This window comes from Chrysemys picta, chromosome 12 (genome assembly GCF_011386835.1).
Source record: "Chrysemys picta bellii isolate R12L10 chromosome 12, ASM1138683v2, whole genome shotgun sequence".
Taxonomy (NCBI): Eukaryota; Metazoa; Chordata; order Testudines; family Emydidae; genus Chrysemys; species Chrysemys picta.
In genome coordinates, this window is record NC_088802.1 from 34,209,712 (window position 1) to 34,228,703 (window position 18,992).

The 18,992-nt window shown below is 43.3% G+C and overlaps 1 protein-coding gene across 7 annotated transcripts in view; it reads right to left on the bottom strand.

The window, feature by feature from the left end:
- Positions 1-1,556: 1,556 nt before the first annotated feature.
- The window catches only part of MYH10 (myosin heavy chain 10), a 156,161-nt gene continuing 138,725 nt past the window's right edge, over positions 1,557-18,992 (bottom strand). For all 7 annotated transcript variants that reach the window (XM_065563317.1, XM_065563321.1, XM_065563319.1 and 4 more), the window contains 13 exons: positions 18,800-18,904; positions 15,849-16,001; positions 15,141-15,389; positions 14,122-14,334; positions 13,336-13,548; positions 11,318-11,479; positions 8,794-8,922; positions 7,711-7,799; positions 7,335-7,458; positions 7,006-7,214; positions 5,884-5,992; positions 4,694-4,866; positions 1,557-3,257 (listed from right to left, as the gene is read on the bottom strand). In XM_065563317.1, coding sequence (XP_065419389.1) covers positions 3,113-3,257; positions 4,694-4,866; positions 5,884-5,992; positions 7,006-7,214; positions 7,335-7,458; positions 7,711-7,799; positions 8,794-8,922; positions 11,318-11,479; positions 13,336-13,548; positions 14,122-14,334; positions 15,141-15,389; positions 15,849-16,001; positions 18,800-18,904 — 2,073 coding nt within the window. In that variant the 3' untranslated portion in view covers positions 1,557-3,112. The remainder of the gene's footprint in view (positions 3,258-4,693; positions 4,867-5,883; positions 5,993-7,005; positions 7,215-7,334; positions 7,459-7,710; positions 7,800-8,793; positions 8,923-11,317; positions 11,480-13,335; positions 13,549-14,121; positions 14,335-15,140; positions 15,390-15,848; positions 16,002-18,799; positions 18,905-18,992) is intronic.

The window sequence follows — 18,992 nt, forward strand, 5'->3', positions numbered from 1 at the left end:
TGTTAGTTAAATAGGGATGATGATTTACCATTGGAATAGCTCACCAAAGCTTGTGGTGGATTCTCCATCACTGGTGATGTTTCAATCATATTTTAGAAAAACAAACATTCAATCATAGCTATTGGACTTGAAGCAGGAATTAATTGTGGGAAGTCCTATGGCCTGTGTTATGCAGGTCAGTCTAGATAATCACAATGGTCCCTTCTGGCCTCATGAGGCATGAATCCCCTCCAGACAGAATGACCCCACTTGCTGTATTCAAACTCCAGCTTGTGCAACAGGCAGCATGCCATGTTTGGAGTAAGGAAGACCTACAAAATCACCACACCAGAGCTCTATCGTAGCCGTTATCTCCCCAGACAACTCCGGATCCAATTCAGAGTCCATGGCTAGCTAACGAGGTCTCTGAGCACGGGAATCAGTGCTCCACTCAGTTTTTGGTCCACACATCACCTTTAAATCAGCAGGCTCATCAGTCTTTGGCAGTTGCAGCGTGGAGCCAAATGTTCTCTACATTAAGAGCAATTTTGTTCTCCACCTCTTGCTGTGCTAGTAACTTGTACTTATGAATCACTGTGTATACTGGCCAGGGCTTCAACTGCTAATGAAAACGTTATACAGGCCACATCCCATCTGGTTCCCTGCAGGAACAGGAAAGGTTTTGAATTAAAGCCACCCACCTGCACTGTGGTTAGGGAACAGGGCTTTGATACATAACAGACACTTCTTTAAAGCCCATGTGCTGAAACATTACAAGCCAGTCCTTTCAAAGGCTAATTTGCATCTAGTGATAAGTCATGGGCCAGCTACACAAGTTTGTGGGGGGGGGGGGGGTGGAGCGGGGAGATAAGAGACCCTGAGCTGTGTCTTCCCTGTATGAATTAGTATGTTGATGGCCATTATCATTGAGGACTTCAGTTTATCTACAAAGGGTTTGTATAGGAACATTTATTTCCAAACGAAATCAATAGAAGTCAATAGAAGAATCCAAGGTCTATTTTGGGTAGACTAAGCAGATCAACCACACTTCCATCCAGTAGGGTAAAGGCGAACTCTTCCTTCAGAAGCCCTCCTCCAAAGCTTAGCTCACCTCCTCCCTGATAAAGTATGCAACCAACAGTTCAGGACTCCAGTGGGAATTGCCAATGGATATTAACATGGAGTTCTTACACTGGAAATCTGAACTTCACCATCCAGAAAGACCTCAGCTTCAGTTAAAGGCCAGAATGGAGACAAATCACTACAAGAAGTGCACGGATGGTCATTTATAAAACAGATTCAGGTGGCTGCAGAATACCATGCATCTCCCCACTTGTGTATTTCTATTAAGTCCAATGATTGGGCATGCAATGAAAAGAACCTGCTAAAACTGGACTGGTAACCATGTCAAAAGCACAGAGCACCAGACAGGCCCTTTATATACTCTATACAAATCAAAACAGACTAGCTAACAGTAAGAAGGGAAACAGCAGCCACCAAAGTCATATTCTTGTTTATTAGGTCTATGTAGGCCTCAGGTGCTAACTTTTCTTGTAAGTAAATGGAGCAGGCATCAGTATCTATAATGAATAAATTTATTGTCTTACAAAAATCATCGTCTAGAAATATGGGTATACAAGAAAACAAGATATCTGCAGTCAGATGCCTGGTGGTCAACAGCCAGTTCAATTAAAAAATATCCAAACGCACAACAAAACCTTTGTAACAGATGTTAAAGCTTTTAACCCAAAGGAAAATCATGTTTTCAAGCACATTGCAGAGGGATGAGATTTCATAGTTAACACTGATTCATTATCACTGAATATCAATACCACCACTTTGACTAGAGAGGTACATGATATGAAGCACAGTCAAAAATTAATACAGTAAATCATTGTTATATAGGCAAATTATATATGTAACATTGTCTTAGTACTGTAGTGTCTAAGGCACTTTCTGTAATGTCAGTTTTTCAGCTATTTAAACAAAAAGAATGTAACTACTTGGTGTAACACTGTTCAAAATAATAACCAAAAGAAAGAATTCACATCCACTGGCGTGTCAACTCTCAGGCAGGCAATATCCATCTTTTAACCTCTAAACTACAGAGACTCCAAACAAGCCAAAAACATAAGTACAGTACAGATGGTCCTGCTGATTTAGGCTCAACAGCTGGTAAGTGAGCCAGCTCTGTGTTCCAGCTCGGGTATTTCTTAAACCTGCATCTCATGGCTGTGAAACTCCCTCATGTCAAGAGGAGCAGCAGCTATTCAGCTCCATGTTCTGAAGACTAATCAGCCAGCAGTTAAGAAGTAAATTCCCATCCTGAGCCTCTGTTCCATGTTTATTTTTTCCATGTTATTGGTGTTCATATTTTACTAGCCTTACTATGTACAGATGCCTTCGGACTGATATAGCAGGTCTGTACAGATGCGAGGTATTGTCCAAATGAAGAACGGTGATACTATTCAATTTACCTGTAGTGCACAAGCACTAATTGATGAAGCAGATGCCAAGAACACTTCAAAATGATATGGCAGGTTAAAAATGGATACTATTCATTCAACCCTAGATTTCCCTCTGAACACTTCCAAGGCCTTTTCACAGTTTACTTGCTGATTGTGTGTTGCTCACAATAATTAGGAGAAAAAGAAGAGATACGGGAGCAGTTTGGTCTTCACAGTGCGCCAACAGATGTATTACAGCTGAGGGCCATGTGAGCACAAAAGAAATGGAAGGGTGTTATCTGTACAACAAAGCATGCATAGTAATAACAATGGGTCTGCCCCAACCAACTACCGCTTGGGAATGAAGTTTCTGAATTGATAAAAAAGTTGTATCTTTCACATGATGCTTTATAAAATGGCTTTACAAGGAATATCTGGAAAAGAGATGCACTGAACAGAGACAGTTTACTATATATAAAAAAGCAGTTGTACCTATATTGAAGCAGGGTACAGTATGGTGAGGCTACAGAGCCTTAAGACATAGTTGACCTGTGATAAGTAACCTTGTAGCATGCCAATATTACATAAGGCAGATTCACGGCCACAAGGCAGTTTGCTGGTCAGGTAAGTCCTTTGCATTCCACTATGTGTAAAAGGTCTCTGCATGCTAATGGTGTGACACGGCTCTACTCTGTTTGGGCGGGCTGCGTTTCATTGATGTCACTGCCTTTGCTTTCTGCATCGTCATCAGAAAGTTCCAGAGAAGCACCTTCAATATGCAGCTGGCGTCTACCAGATCGACTTGAAGGGAAGGTGATCGGGCCACCCCTCCTAGAAAAAAAAACACCAAATGATTGCTGAATGCAGGCCTGTGCTCACTGTCTAGCCTGTGGAGTGAATGGGTCACCTGGAAAGCCACCAAGAGGTATAGGGTGGAATCCAGAAGTCCCACCAAGTCATCCATCCTTCTAGTCACTAAATGTCTGGGCATCCTACACTAAGGAGGGTCCTGAAACCTTCACTGGGGCCAGTAGTTATGCCCTCCAAAGACACTTTGTAACAACGGTGTTTATTTCAATGCAGACCACCTTCCCAAATGTCATGTAATCCAGAAGCAGGGCAAGGAATGGAGTTTAGTACATTTGTGGACATTTAATGGCCCCAGATACAGGAACATTAACAGCAGCAGGAAATGGGCTCAGTGCTACAGTACATTAATAGTGAGAAACACTGACTACTAGCTGATGTTTGATTTGTGGACAACTAATGCTGTAGAGCCCTGCAACCCGACCGGAGCCGGATGGGATCCAAAGTGTCAGGCTTGGGTCGGGTCAGAAAAGGTTGGCTCTCCTCCCCTGCCCACGGGGTTGGCGCCGCAGTGGCTGTGCACCTCACGCTAGCTGGCCATCACTACCTCTTGGCACTGCAGCACACACACAGCCCAGCAGAGGGTGGTGGGTGGCAGGGCATGCAGCCACCAATGCAGTGAGGCCGACCCCATGGGCAGGAGGGGGGCAGCGCTGATTCGAGGGGGGAGAGGGGGAAGAAAAAAGGGGAAGGTTTAAAGATGAGGCCCGAGCAGATCTCAAAGACGCTGTACGTTATAACGAGATCTGAGCTCCTGCACTCCAGCATGACAAGCAACTCCTTTCGTCTGCACTGCAGCACTGCCACGGTCTTACAGCTGGCCAGTTCAGCTGCTCTTTGCCTCTCGCACGCTCTGCTCTGTGCCTAGCTCACTCAGTTCCCCTCCCCCTGTACTTCAGACCACACGTCTGTCTTGGTGTGCCAGAGACCCATTCCCAGAGAGGGTACTGAGTTGGATTCCAGCCAGGACAAAACCATTTATTTCTGCCATCTGTCACTTACATCAACAAGGAGCTGAGCCCCCTCCCTGACCCTTACAGCATTTCCACAGAGGTTGGAATCAATCATTTGGACTAAAACCAACCCACTGTCAGAGCTAGAGCCTGGAAGGTTTGGAGCTGACCGAGTACAAGGATCTTCATGAGGATTTACTGATATTTCCCAGCGTAGACCCTGGTACTCCAGATTCCAGTTTGAAGTTCCTGTAACATTACTGGCTCTGCTATGGCACTTCCAGACTGCTTCTAACAGACCCTGGGCATCCTGGAAGCCTCCCACCATGAGAGCGAATTCCTGTAGCTACTTTAAAGCTTCACTGGGGTTTGTGAAGACCTAGGTAAGATGCTACCTGTGCTCAGAGCTCCTTCCAGGGCCCAGGCCCGCAGACCGGCTCTGCTTACCTCAGCCTGTTTTTCAGAGTGCTGACTTCCCGGCTAAGGCCCTCATTGGCCTCCGTGGCATCGTCTAATTCACGCTGAAGTTTACGACGGGAGGCATTCACACGTGTCGCTTCCTCTTCAGCTTCCTCCAGCTGGCGTTTGAGCTGCTTCATCCTGGCATTAGCCTTCTCCATCTAGGAGAGAGAGCCAGGTTGTCAGCACGAAGTTCGACTAAGCAGAGAGCTGAGCAGCTGCAGCGGAGTTTTGGGGTAAGGCAGAAAGGAAAGAGCTGAATTCTCATCTTTCACATTCAGCCTCGCTGGGGATTTTGATCGGGATGGGACAGAACAGGTTCACGTGTCAAAGTGGGACTCTATCCTAGCCAGATGTCTCCTGAGTGAGTGAAGCTCCTCAAATGCATCTTGTGGAGCCCAGAGTTGAAGTGACCAGACTATCATGCTATGCAAATCTCCAACTGAAGAGCTGCAATTCATACTTTGAGAGACACCAGCTGTGTCCTACCTAGCAATGGGGTCTGCAGGATGTAAAGGAGAGGCATGGAGCCCACGGTGGGAGATCATCCACACCTGCCAGGTGCACAGTTCCCTCCGCCTCCAGTCTTGGCAGACCCACAGTGCTGTACTGATTGCAGTGTGGGAGCCTAGTGGGGTTGCTGATGCCCAGTCCCCCAGCTCGAGTAGGTGGGAGCACCAGGCTACACCATGGTGCCCATGCACAGAGGCTCCACCCACCAGCAGCTTGCCTGTAGCTGCTGCTGGTGAGGTGTTTGGATGGGAGTCAGGGCCACTGTGAAGGCCCCTCAGGTGGCTGGGGAGACCACAGAAAACACGGTCTGGGGGGGATGGAGGAAGGAGAAAGAAGGCCCGCGAGTTCCCAGCAGAAGCAGACAGCATAAAAGCTGTGCAGCTGGAGACAGGAAGTACGGAACTACCCAGCAGCTCCACCTGGATTTGCAGAGGGCTGCTGTGAGAACTTCGACCTTGGGCTATATTCTCATTGGGACTCATTGTTATCAGCAAGCATTTGAACAGGGTTTGTTTTATGTCTGGTGTGGGGCTTTTGCAGCAGGAATTTCCGGGGAGTATTCTATCCTCCAGGTCGATTGCGGAGCAGCAGTTGTATCTGAGGCTCTTCCCAGAGCACGTCTGCAGGAGTTTGGGTTTGGAGCATGGCTGTGCACCTTTGCTTACCTGTTCTTTGTACTGGTCTGCATGCCGACGCTCATCTTCCACCTGCATGAAGACTTCTTTCAGTTTCTTCTCTGTACGACGTACCAGCTTGTTAGCAGCTGCTCTTTCCCTAAGAAAGCAGAGCAACGTTAACCTCAGGATTAATCAGCCTGGGAATTTTACACATTGGTTCACCTTTGGCAGCGTTCTCTTTCCAGAGCACAACTATAACACATGTGGAGTTTGGTGTTAGCACGTCCAGATCTGAGTCTCACTCTGGAGCACAAATGGGTTTGATTTCTAAGTACCTTTCTAAAATGCTATCTTGTAATTGTGTTGGTTGTAACTGAAGGATCTAACCTGTCAGCATGGGAGCAGAGTGGGCTTGGCTGTCCCAGGTTAAAACTAGGGGTGCTTGTTCACTGTGGTGGGGCTCAGTTGCGGTGCTTTAAACAAGGGCATCTGCTAACCATCTGCAGAAGAGAGATGGTTTATGGTCCTCCCCCCACAGCTAAAGTACAATAGTGGATGGAGGGAAACGGACTGAAGATTTAGAGAGGATGGTCTTATCACAGGGAGAAATTATGGTACTAAAAGAGAAGGCTGATTTTTTCCCTGGAGCCAGGCTGCCTTGTCCTTGGGCAGGACATTAAAAGCCATCCTTAACTCAGAAAAATAGCCACAATACCAAAAATAATGAGATTTTAATGGACTGTCCATTGAACACACTTCCTAATTCAGGTTGAGAGAGGGTTGTGGGGGTGAGTGCTATCAAACTGCCGAGGTCTGTGTCACTGGCTGTACAAGGTGCTTATACGGCTGCACCACACTGTGGGATCCACTGTATTACCACAAACAACATCACAAGGAGGCTCCACACACAGCTAGTCTGGGGGAAAGAACCAGTTCAGCAGTTTCCTCTGTACAGTGAATTGACCTTGAAACCCAAATAAGGTGAACACAATGTAAAGCCTCAATCTTTTTATGCTGTTCAGTCCAAGAGTGTCCCTTTAGCAACTGAGTTCTAGCTGGGGCTGAGATGGGAACATTTAGTACCTATGAGAAGTCCTGCTAGGACCATGAAAGTTTCAAATAACCAGTGTTGCCTGTATTTACTTGGAACACCAAACAACCATCTCTTACTTTGCTTCCTGCTCAAGCTGTTCCTCTAGCTGCCCAATCTTAGCTTCCAGAGCAGAAATAGTTGCCTTGAATTTAGACTTCACAGATCCCTCCAGCTCCTGCAGCTTGGCTTTCAGTTCTTTGTTTTGTCTCTCCAGCTGCTGGCGTGCGTTTTCACTCTTCTGGGCAGCACTCCGTTCTCCTGCCAGCTCTGAATTGAGCGTATCAACCTTTGGGAGGGCAAGAGCAGCCAGTCATCTGGCAACATTCAAAGCCTTCATTCATCTTTTATACGGTACACTTAAGGGAGATAAAAGTGCCCAAAGCAGCATATGCCAAAGGTACTTCACCTGCAATGTGGTCTTCCTAAACCGGTCATTGAGGAGTTCCATATTGCTCTGTTCCTCTTCCAGTTCTTCCTCCAGCTGTGCAATACGGGCTTCCAGACGGCGCTTCTCATCCAGCAAAGCTGATCTGGAGGGTGAAAGAAAGTGTGTGGGACGTTACATGGTCCAACCAGGTAACACAGTAATTACCTCCACTTGCTTTTAATAACTCAGCAAACTCTCTCCCGATGCTGCAGTGCCTATGCTAATCATTCCCCTCAATCAGGGGAACAGTGAACCAAGAGGTCAGTGTGGGGCATGCAAGTGCATTAGTAGAAGACACAGTCATTGCTGCTTATAAACAGCCTTGGACAGGATGATAGTCCGTTTGATGACTCACTTTCCAGAAGCACTGTTTGCAATCTCATCAGCCAGCTCATCCCTCTCTTGCTCAGCATGGCGACGAGCTCTTTCGGAGGCAGCAAGATCCTGCAAGGGGTGACGAGAAGATTCATTTGCTTATTTAATACACAGACTAAAATAGCGCTGGTGATTTCAGAGCTCTGCAAACATTCATTCAGCTCCCCAATACCACTAGGAGACAGTGAAGTGCTAGTATGTGACTTCCACATAGTGTCACAGTCAGCAAAAGAGCCAGGAACAGAACGCAGGAAGCCAGGCTCCCTCCCTTGTTCCAACCACTGGCTCACACTCCCAGTCTGTCGCTAATGGCTTCTTCACGACTGCAGTGGATTTACTTCCCTTAACCCTAAATGGAAAATATACTGTAGTATTTTAGATTGGTCTTTAATTATGTCAGTTACCTTCCAGCTCTCTTAATACATCGATATCTTGAATTGATTTTATTATTATTCATACTGCATTACTGGTTTCTCTTCATGGAAAGTCTTAATTTTTGAAGCTCGTGAAAAATAAACACCCCCTAAACAGTCATTTACAAAGCTACAGAAGAGTCTTTGTTTGCCAGATGTTACAATAAGCATACGCAATCATGACAAAACAAACTAAAAGGCACAAGCTTCTCAGGTTCTCTGTGGCCCACAACTTAGTAGTTAGGACAACCAGTGTCAGGAAAACTTCAAATATATTCTACAATGCTTCATTAGTGTATTTTCTGTATCCAGATTATGAGGCATTAAAAGATTCCTGTGCATTTACTGATCTAATTCTCTATTAGTAATACTGATGTTCTGCATTTCAAGAACTTTCCATCAAAGAAATGTCTGAGCACTTTGAAATCAATACAGCCTCATGTCCCCTCAGGGGGTAGGAAAGTTATACATGTGGGGAAACTGAGCATGGAAAGATTAAATGACAGCCAAGGTCACACAGGCTGCTCACAGCAGAGCTGAAAGAGAACCCAGATCTCCTGGTTCCCAATCCAGTGTTCTAATCACCAGACAGGTGTATAGAACACTAACATACATGCCGCTCACAAAGGCAACTCAGAACTAAATCATACCTCTTGGAGCTGGAGTATTTCTGCTTCAAGGCCTTTCAACTTCTTTTCATTCTCCTTGGACTGAGCAAAGATCTCATCTCTGGATGCACGGGCCTCTTCCAGCTCCCGCTGATAATCTTTCATCTGAGCCTGGAATTTAAGAGAAGGAAAAACCATCATCTGTTAGAGGACAAGTGCAGGGATTTGCTATAATCCCTTTGGGAGGTCAGCATTTAGTAAATGAGAGTACACACACAAAAGGGGCCTAGTCCTACTTACTGTTTGAGATCACTATTCATTGTGAACCCTAAAACACACACATTTTTGGTCTCGTACTCCTCCACTGAATTCTATCCAACTTCCCATGTTTATTTTTAATAAAGAGACAGGGCTACAGAAAAAAAAAAACCTGCTTAAACTTGAATGATAAAAATTGGCAGGAATCTTATTGAGATCTCATGTTTTTAAATGGCTTGGGGAGAAAAAAGGTTTGATTTACCTAAATTGACTGAAAAATGTTGTAATGAACATTGTAATAGGAAATGTTCTCAGGTCTGCAGATGCACAAAAAGATCCATTCATCTGAATGTGTGACGTTAAGTACACACTTTAAAACTATATTTTGCTAAATTTAATGTTCTGAACATTACAACTACTGATCAGATTTTCCGCAAACTTGGCTTGACTGTGGACATCATTAGACCCCAAAAAATCAACTCAAACTTCAATTTCCTTTAAGAAAAATGGCACTAAGTTGTTTTAAAGTGATGGATGCAAGCCAAAATCTGCAAGCCATGGGACCGCTTAATTTATACATACCTAAAATACACAGCAGTACATGTTAGGGTATGGAACCACACATTTGGCCTGCCCTACTAAAAACTAGTCCAACTTTGATGCTGTCATGTACCTAGTTTTTTGTGTGATATAAAGAGATGTCAAACTTTACACCGTTGGGGGGTTCTGAAATTAGGAATCTAATCCTTAAACACTCAGGTAAAAAAAATTGTGTCTCACTGCAAAACCTAAGGTTGAACTTCATGCTGCCTCTGTATACTGGAACCATGCACAAAATGCTCAGAGATTAGGAGTCAATAGCTATATTACAAATAAAAATACATTAAAGAATATTAAGGTTGCGAATCAATCACTCACAATTACCAGAATTGAGGTTGTCCATCCAGTCTCAGTTCCCTTCCCAGCTCTTCATCTGATCTGTCTTCCCCACAGCCTCCAAGCACCCCTGCGCCCATATTCCCTGCTCTGACTAGCTCCCTATCCTAGTCTCTTTGTCCAGTGTGTTTCCCCACCAACCTAGCTCTCTGCCCAGCCAGTCCCAGGTTTCCCCTCCATCCCCACACCCCGGCTCTTTGTCAGAGCCATTTCCCCTTCCCCCTCCAACCACTGGATCCCAGTCCCCCGCCCCTCACCCAGCTCCCAGCATCTTCTCCCACCCAGTCTGACAATGGTCCCCTCCGCATTTGGTTCAGGCAGCTTCTTCCTCTACACTGCCTGGGTGCAGCAGTGGGGCACTGAGAGCACAGGAGAGACAGGCTACTTGCTCTCAGTTCCGGAGCCTGGACCTGGACCTTGACCCAGATCCAGACCGAAGCAGCCAGGAACTGCAATTGCAGAGGAAGTCCTGTTTATGCCCCTACTGCCCAAGACTGGAGCATGTTCAGTGTGGACAGAATCTTCAGGGAATTTAGCTGCAATGCTCCAGCTAATCTCTACTGAGAATGTGAGAACTGTGATGTTTCAAAGGTTTATCACTTGGCCAAATTTAGGCAGATTTTCACAGGGATGAGAAAGGCACATCCCTGACAAAAAGGTCATTTCTACCCTCCCTCTTCCAAATTTCAAACTCTGTTCCAAAGAATGGAGGGCACTAGAGCGTCTCAAAGAAAAGGTCACCAGAATTATTATTTAAAAAAACAAACAAACAAAACAAACAAAAAAACAACAACCCACCACGGGCAAAGCTATGCATCTTCTCCTAGTCTCATTTTTGGAAATGGCTGAACAGTTTCAGCCAAAACTTTCCAAAAATGGTTCAGCTTGAGACAGACACCCAGCCTGGAAAATTTCAGGCCAAACAGTTTGTCAAAGTGATAAGCAACTCAAAACAGGACAGTATAATGAGAAGTGCTGGGCAACCTTAATAGGCAGTGTTACGAGCCCCACCTAGCACATTTGAAGACACATTTTCAAGTCACTGCTCAGCTATTAGATCAGTTATTTTGACCTGGTTGTTTTAGGAGGTCCGTGGGGGTGGGGTGGGGGGAGGAGGAGGGGATATTTAACTGAGTCCTTTACACAAAATACTGAAATAAGGCACTTTTAACCATCTCATTGACATACACACTGATGAACTGAAATTACAGACACTGGTGCAATATGCTGCAGGAAGCAGCCATCCAGGGACAAGAGTGAAGCTTGAGAATAGGGAGTTGTTCTCACCCTCAGACTGCACGGAAACTTGACCAAAAGCAGCACTCTAAAGCAAGAGAGACTCCAAATTCATTCATGGACTGGCTTCACACACCTGCAGTTTGCGCAGCTGTTTGATTGCTTCATCTCGAGCCTTATTTGCAGCTTCTATCTGAGCTTCAAGGTCTTTGAGATCCATCTCCATTTTTTTCTTGGAAGCCACAGCAAGAGCCTTCTGTTTGCGCTCATCCTCCAGTTCCGTTTCAAGCTCCCGCACCTGCGAAGTGATAGTTTGAGAGGCTCTGTTACAGAAATGGATGAAATGGGAAAACTCAAGGAGATCTCAGAATGAATCTAAAAGGATAAGAACCAAGAAAGGCCTTGATAACACAAGAGTGACTGAGAAAAGCTCAGCTCTTGATCATTAGCCGGTTAACAGTACTACAAAAGGTAAGTTTGAGGGAGAAAACCCGTACACAACTTATGGAAAACTTGACAGCTTGTGATCTCTGCAGAAGTTTTTGCAACAAGAAGCAAAGCAAGATCTCAAAGCAAACGCGACCTCCAGGGAATTTCTGAAGTACTCCTGAAAATTCATATGCTAAACATCCTATGGACTAAAACAGTTCTGCCCATTCAACTGCTCATAGACTTTAAGGTCAGAAGGGACCATTATGATCATCTGGTCTGACCCCCTGCATGCTGCAGGCCACAAAACCGTCCCTACCCTTCCCTTGACTCTGCTGATGAAGTCCCCAAATGATCAACTTTCTGATCAGTGTTTCTGTCTACCTTCTTTGTTCCAGTGCAGAAGCTAATATTTCAGCTTATTAAACAGCTCTTACACAAAACAGTAGAATAACCGGAACATTTTTAATACAGAATTATAATTAAATGGTTACTTCAGGCACATCTATGTCACCAACACATACAGTAAGACATTGTATCTCAACCATAATTCTTCAAAGCAAAAATGAAGAGCAATTTAAGTAGTATCACATATCTGAGCAACCAGCCAATAGTAAGCCAAAACAGATTAACAAGTTATGCAATAATGTTAAAATTGAGCCAGAAAAACTTGGTTGTTACACAGAGGATAGTGAAAGGAAACACACAAAACTGACTTTGTTGTATAATGAATCGAATTTACTATTTTGTGTTAGACTGTCAAGAGCTCTTTTCCAGTGGTGATAGAGCAATTTGCACGATTACAGCAGAATGAGGTAGGGAGCCTTAAAAAATTACCTTCTCTGTCCATTGTTTATAACATTCCCATAGAAGCTGGAATCAGGCCAGTGTTTCCAACTCTCACAATTTTATCAAGAGTTTGGGGATATTTGATGCTTTTCTTTAAGACCCAGCTCCTTGAGTCATATGATTATCTGACTGCTTTAATTTTAAAGAGAAAAAAGCCCTCACTGTTCTGGAAAAAAGCTTGAGAATGAAATCAAAAGCCTGTTACATTAGAAGACAAATATGAATCTAAAACGTCTTTAAAAAAATCTCATGATTTTTAAGCCATCTCTTAATGTTTTGGGGCCTGACATAATAGTTCAATGTTAGGGGTTGGCAATCCTGTGATCCCTTTTCCAATTTCATTAAGGGAATAGTTTGTTTTGCTAATTATCTAGCACTTATCTAAACTATGTACCATATCTGTCAGCAGGAATGGATCCATCTCTGAAAATCCAAACACTGCATCGCATATTTTACTTGGCATAAATCCAGGTAGCAACTGCTGCTACAGAACGGTAGCAGGAGCACGTGCATTGCACATATTTTAGTAAGATCACACCAAAAACTGCATTTTTGTAAGTGACTTGTTAGTAGTTTTGGATTTATAAAGACATTTCCAGTCTTTTCCATTTTAAAAGGTAGATAAAATGGAAAGAACAGCCAAGTAGAAAGTGTCCCCTTAAGAAATTCAAATCAAACACGCTACATTACATGTACTGGAGGTTTTGTGCTAATCTGTCATGCAGAATGTGTAAAGATCATTGTTTAAGAGCTCCGTAGGACAGGAACGTCACACAAACCTTGAGGGACATCCCAACTTTTGGGTAATAAGTAATCAATTAACCATGTTCTTTGTTTGCTACAGTTGCTCTCAAAAGCGTGTTTAGTAGGGGATACCTGTTTAACCAGCATCCGCTTCTTCTCTTCATTCTGTTCATCTCTGGCCTGAAGGTCTCTCTCAAACTGGGCCTTCATAGCTTGCATGTTCACTTCCAGGCGAAGCTTGGCATCTTCTGTCGCCTGAAGCTCATCTTCCAGTTCTTCTAGCTGGGTCCTCATCTCTTCAACCTGCTGCTCTAAGGTTCGCTTGGACTTTTCCAGTTCATGGACCTAAAACACAAGCATGAAGCAGACACCATCTTTTTGTTATTCTGACAATAGTAATGGTATGACTGCACAATAGAGGATTATATGAGAACAATAAGATATTGAGTCCTTCGTTAGCACTCATTTAACTCTGGCTGTCCTACACTAAACCAGAATAACTAAAACTCATTCCTAAAACTGTATTGAGAACAAAACTTCATCTGCTGGTCTGGGTTAACGGTCTGATAAATAGAAGGAAACTAGCAGCTGCGTAGTCAGCGATTCAGAGTATCCCAAAGAAAAACAGAGCTAGTAAGGTAACAAGTTTTTAATCTAGCATAAATATAACATTCAATCATTTGATCGGTCTCTCCTACTTACCACGTCTGTGAATGTTGCAGAAATGCCTGGAATTGGTGAATACCGATTAGCTTCCGGAGTATTAAAATCTTTAGGTATTTCAAGGTACAGCTCTTAAATATCAAGGTTTCAGACTTGCAAGTTTTACTATCTAGTATTAGTTTCTTTGTACAAATAGGGTTTACTATTTTATCCCCTTCATGCAATGCAGCACCCGAGAGGTGGAAAAATACTTACATTTTTGCCCACATCATCTTTGGAGCTCATTAAGTCCTCCATCTCTGCACGCAACTGCTTATTCTGCCTCTCAAATTCTTCTTTACCCTCCAGGGCTTCTTCCAAAGCTCGCGCCAGAGACAGTGCCTTGGTCTCCTTCTCTCTAGCCTCTGCCTCTGCCCGGTCCCGCTCCTCTGCATAGCGAGCAGAAATGTTCTTTTCTTCCGCCAGCATCTGAAACCATTAATACAAGTTTCAAATATAAATCTACAAGAAAATCGGTCAGAAAGACACTCACTGAAGTTTCAATGAACAGGTTAACCCTCTCAGGTTACCTGGTACCTTATTATTCTGTCTACAATGTCAACTCTTGGTGAAGGGACATGAGATAGTCCCTATTTTATCACCCAAAACATAGCAGTCTGAACATAAAGGGAGCTTCTATCCATGCTCTAGGAACTGGCTCAGAGCCTCAGTTTTATATTCCTCCTTCAGTCTTCATGACTTTAACTGTCTTGGGGGATTCTGATGGATTTTTTGAGAAAGGACAAGTCAAACTCTAGCATGGTTATAAGCTCCTACTTAAAAGACATTTCACTTTTTCACAGACTTATCTGACCAGAATGGAAAGCACCAAGATAGGTGCTTGGCTCACTGAAGCTATTACAAAAGTTGTCCCCTGTGAAAAGCTGACATTGCAACAGCCAACTGAGTCCAAACAAAATATTGTGTTTCTATTTAGAGGTCTCCCTTAAAAAGTCTTGGAGTAGTTAACACATGACTGAGGCTATACACACTACCATTTCTTTGCCTTGGTCTACACAGAATTAGGTCGACGCAAGACAGCTTACGTCAATTTAAGTACAAGTGCTCCTGGGGAGGACGCTCACTGCCAAAACAAGGAGCAAAGTGTAGACACACACAAGCGATGTAATAATTGCAGCGACTGTTTACTGATGCAACTTAGTTCAACATAATTCTGTAAAGCAGATGTGGCCTTAATGTTGAAAGCAGAAGTGAGATGACCGGAATTAGAGTACCTGATCAAACTTCTTCTGTTTTTTCTCCAAGTTGGAGACAATTTGGCGCTGATGATCCAGGTCCACTATCAAGTCATCCAGCTCCTGCTGCAGGCGATTCTTGGTCTTTTCTAGTTTATCATAAGCCATCGCCTTCTCCTCTAGACGTTGGCTCAAAGCCTCCATATCCTTCAGCAATTTCTTCTTATTTTCCTCCAAACCTTCAATAGTTCCCATGTCGTCATCTACCTTCTTCTTGGCATCAACCAGCTAAAGTTTTACAGAATACAATAAAGTGGTTTCTTATAACTTCTTAATGTTCACAGCTATTAACAGGATAGAATAAAAATGCAGTTACACCTCCACGATGCAAAGAAAGTAACCTATATTACACTGGGGGAAACCCACAAGAACAAAAACAGCTATTACTGATTAAGCAAGGTACAAACAAAATGATGATTCAACAATGTATTAAAAAGGTATGAAGTCTTAGATGCTATGACAGTTAAATCTGCCCAAACTAACTCAAGTACTGAAATCTTACTGTTATTACAAAATGTTTACACTTCAGTGGAGAAAGATCAGTGAAAAATTATTCGACAACTCAGCCTAATTTTTGTCCCAATTGAGAATGAAATATTGCCTGGCAGAAGTTGTAATACATTTCACAGTCATCACACTGAATTTGAGGGCCACACTAATGTCCTACTGCTTCCAATAGCTTCATACCTGCGATTGCAGGGCGAGCATCTGTTTCTCCAAGTTCTTCCTGGCCTCCTCCTCCTCTTCCTGCTGCTCCTGTAGGTTGTTCTTCTCTTCCTCCAGCTGCCTAATCCTACTGCTCAAGTTCAATTTCTGGCGGGTTTCCTCCTGAAGAAGCTCCTGTTGGCATAAAAATAATTAATCTTGAATTTCACCCTTTGCTGATAGTATTTAAATCTTTTAAATCTGGCCGTAAGCTGAGCTGCCCTCCAATATTGTTTTTAACAAGTCCTTTGTTTAGAGTGGTGGAAGGGGGGAGGGGCAAGGGGGGATGCTTGAAAGAAAATAGTATTTTAAGTCAGCTTTATTTTCCTGAATATACTGTTTGATCTGAAGATATTCAATACCCCTCTAATTTGCTAATATCAGGTCCATCACTCACATCTCCAAGAAGTTTAATTAAAATCTAGTTTCATGGCCAAAAGGTCATCTTAAATTGGTACGGCTTAATACATAGTGGTATGCAGAACTAAGCCATCTTTCAAACAGAAAAAAAAATTACATGAGATAAAAGGAGAATTGTTTTAAAATTGCAAGATCTGGTTATGCTGCTTAGCTGGCATTACCCAACACCTGCTAGAATATATCATTACATCTATAATAAATTTTCATCAGAACCCACTGCTTTCCTTGTGGGGGGAGGTTTATTTGTGTCGTGCTCTTACACTTCTATACTTCTCCTCCTATTAAAAAAAAACCACTTGTCTGAACAGCAAAACTGGCTAAAGACTGGGACCTGAAAGGACAAGAACCATGAGAAGTGGAGAAATCGCTTGGTTGAGCAGGGTGAGAAACAACTCCACTAAGTGATAAAAACACTTACATGCTCCACAGACAACGTTTAAGACCTCAGTGAAGCCACCTGCCCTTGGACATATCACAGCCTAGTGAAGCCACCTGCCCTTGGACACATCACAACCTTCACAAGCTCCATGGTGGGGCCAGTAAGCGGCTGGGTTAGAAAAGTTTCCTGAGGTCAGATGGCCTTAACGAAGACATGGCCCTATTGGGTCAGACCATCAGTCTCTCTAGTCCTGCATCGATCAGTGGCAAGTCCCAAGACACTTCAGAGGAAGGTGCAAGGAACTCCACAGTAGAGAATTCTAGAACAGTGTACCCGCAGAGACAGGGTCTTCCTAATACCCATTAAATAGTGAAGTCTATTATATGGGGTTAAAAATGCAACTCTATGTTCTCATTTATGTAAATGCTCACTTTTAGTTTAAATCTTATTTAAGCTAATCTGCCATGATGGTGCCCCCTTATCTTGTTAAGTCCTTCTGAATTTCCTCGGTCGTCTCTGGTCTTGGCTAACAAATTGTGTCATTGGCAAATTCAGTCACCTCATTTCTGACCTTTTCCAGATCACTCAGTCAAATTTCATATTAAGGTTTTACTGCAATTATAATTGACCATTTCTGTTTTCTGTCTCAACCTGTTCGTAATCTAGGACAACACTTCACATCTTGTCTTCAAGGCACATGACTTACTTTCCTGGTCAGTTTTTCCATGAGGGATTTTTGACAAAAGGTTTTTTGAAAGTTCAAGTTCTAAAGAGGTTTTTCTTAATCGTTTATTTTGGAGAGATGTTCAGAATTCTAGAAGAGCAGCACAATTCTCCATTACAGAGGCCATGCTGTTGTCTCTTGAGTTAATGGAATTATGACAATTTTCACCTGCTGAGGATTTGCACCAATAGTATGTCTATCTGTGGGACAAGAGTAACGGGAGAAAAGACTAGGGAGGCAGGAAAGAAGGCAACAAAATCCTGTGATTTCAGCATGTTTCAAAGTTTTGTTACATTCCACAAATTTAAGTTTCAAAATTGTCAGGGACTGACTATGCCCCTCTCTCACCCAATTCACCTCAAAATTTCAAGTCTAACTGCAATCATTTAAATGCTAATGTTTTTATATATATTTTCCCCGTTTTCCTTTATTCAAGGGGAAATTAAATGCACACAAACTCTTTATTGACAATGGCTGTAAAGAATGTATAAAACCTTTCATGGTTTATTTGTATATTAACCCAAAACAAACAGTAGGGCTAGGTAATTTTAAGATCTCAAGTTATTGGGGTGGGGGGGGAGGGGGAAGAGGAGGAGAAAGACACTCTCCTTTATGACTTACAGGTCCCCCAAGGGCCTGGTTTACATGAACATTTTACGTACTGGCTTAGTAAAGTTTATGGAATCATCCTTGGTAGAACATAAGAAACACTAAGTGAACCTTACTGAGAGGGCAAAGTCTAGTAATTAGCAACTCTAGTCTGCCACGAAAAGTCAGTTTTTTTCCCAGAGATTCAAAGGCCAGAAGAACAGGAGTACTTGTGGCACCTTAGAGACTAAGAAATTTATTTCAGCATAAGCTTTCGTGGGCTACAGCTCACTTCTTCAGATGCATAGAGTGAAACACACAGACAGAAGACATTTATACATACAGAGAACATGGAAAGGTGGAAGTATGCAGAAGGGATCTCTGATCATCTAGTCTGAGCGCCTGCATAACACAGGCCATTGGACTTCCCCAAAATAATTCCTTTTGAACTGGAGAATTCCCTTTGAACTAGAGCTCCCAATGCAGCTGAACAGTCAGCAAAACAGTACATATTTCAGTGCACAGTGGCTCATCTGAGCCAGTGCAGTGATTATTTGCGTAGACCAAAGATTTCTGGCCCACAGGGAAAGTTATTGATGGGAGGGAAACGAAGGGAGTGTGATATCCGAGCCATACCCAATTCAAAAAGCTAAGCAAATGTGGATACTTAGATTCCTCACAAAGCCTTCTAGAGGGGGCTCTGAGTGTTGCTGGAAGAGGAGACTGAGACCCTGAGTTTTCAGTTCCACAGCTGAACGTTTCTATTGATGAACACAAGTTCAGTGTTAAAAACTGGGTTCTTACTGAAAACTGAACACACACCTGTGTATCTTGAAGTTGAGACTCCAGACCTGCCGCATCTTTGGCAAACTTTATGCCCTTCTTCTCTGCTTCCTCCAGGAGGCTTGAGACATTGTCCAGCTCATTCTGCAAAGCAAGCAATCTAAAGGTAACACCAAGCAGCTGGTCTGCTGTAGCAGCTGTACCCTGCTGAGAGCTGTGGGTGCAAAAAGAC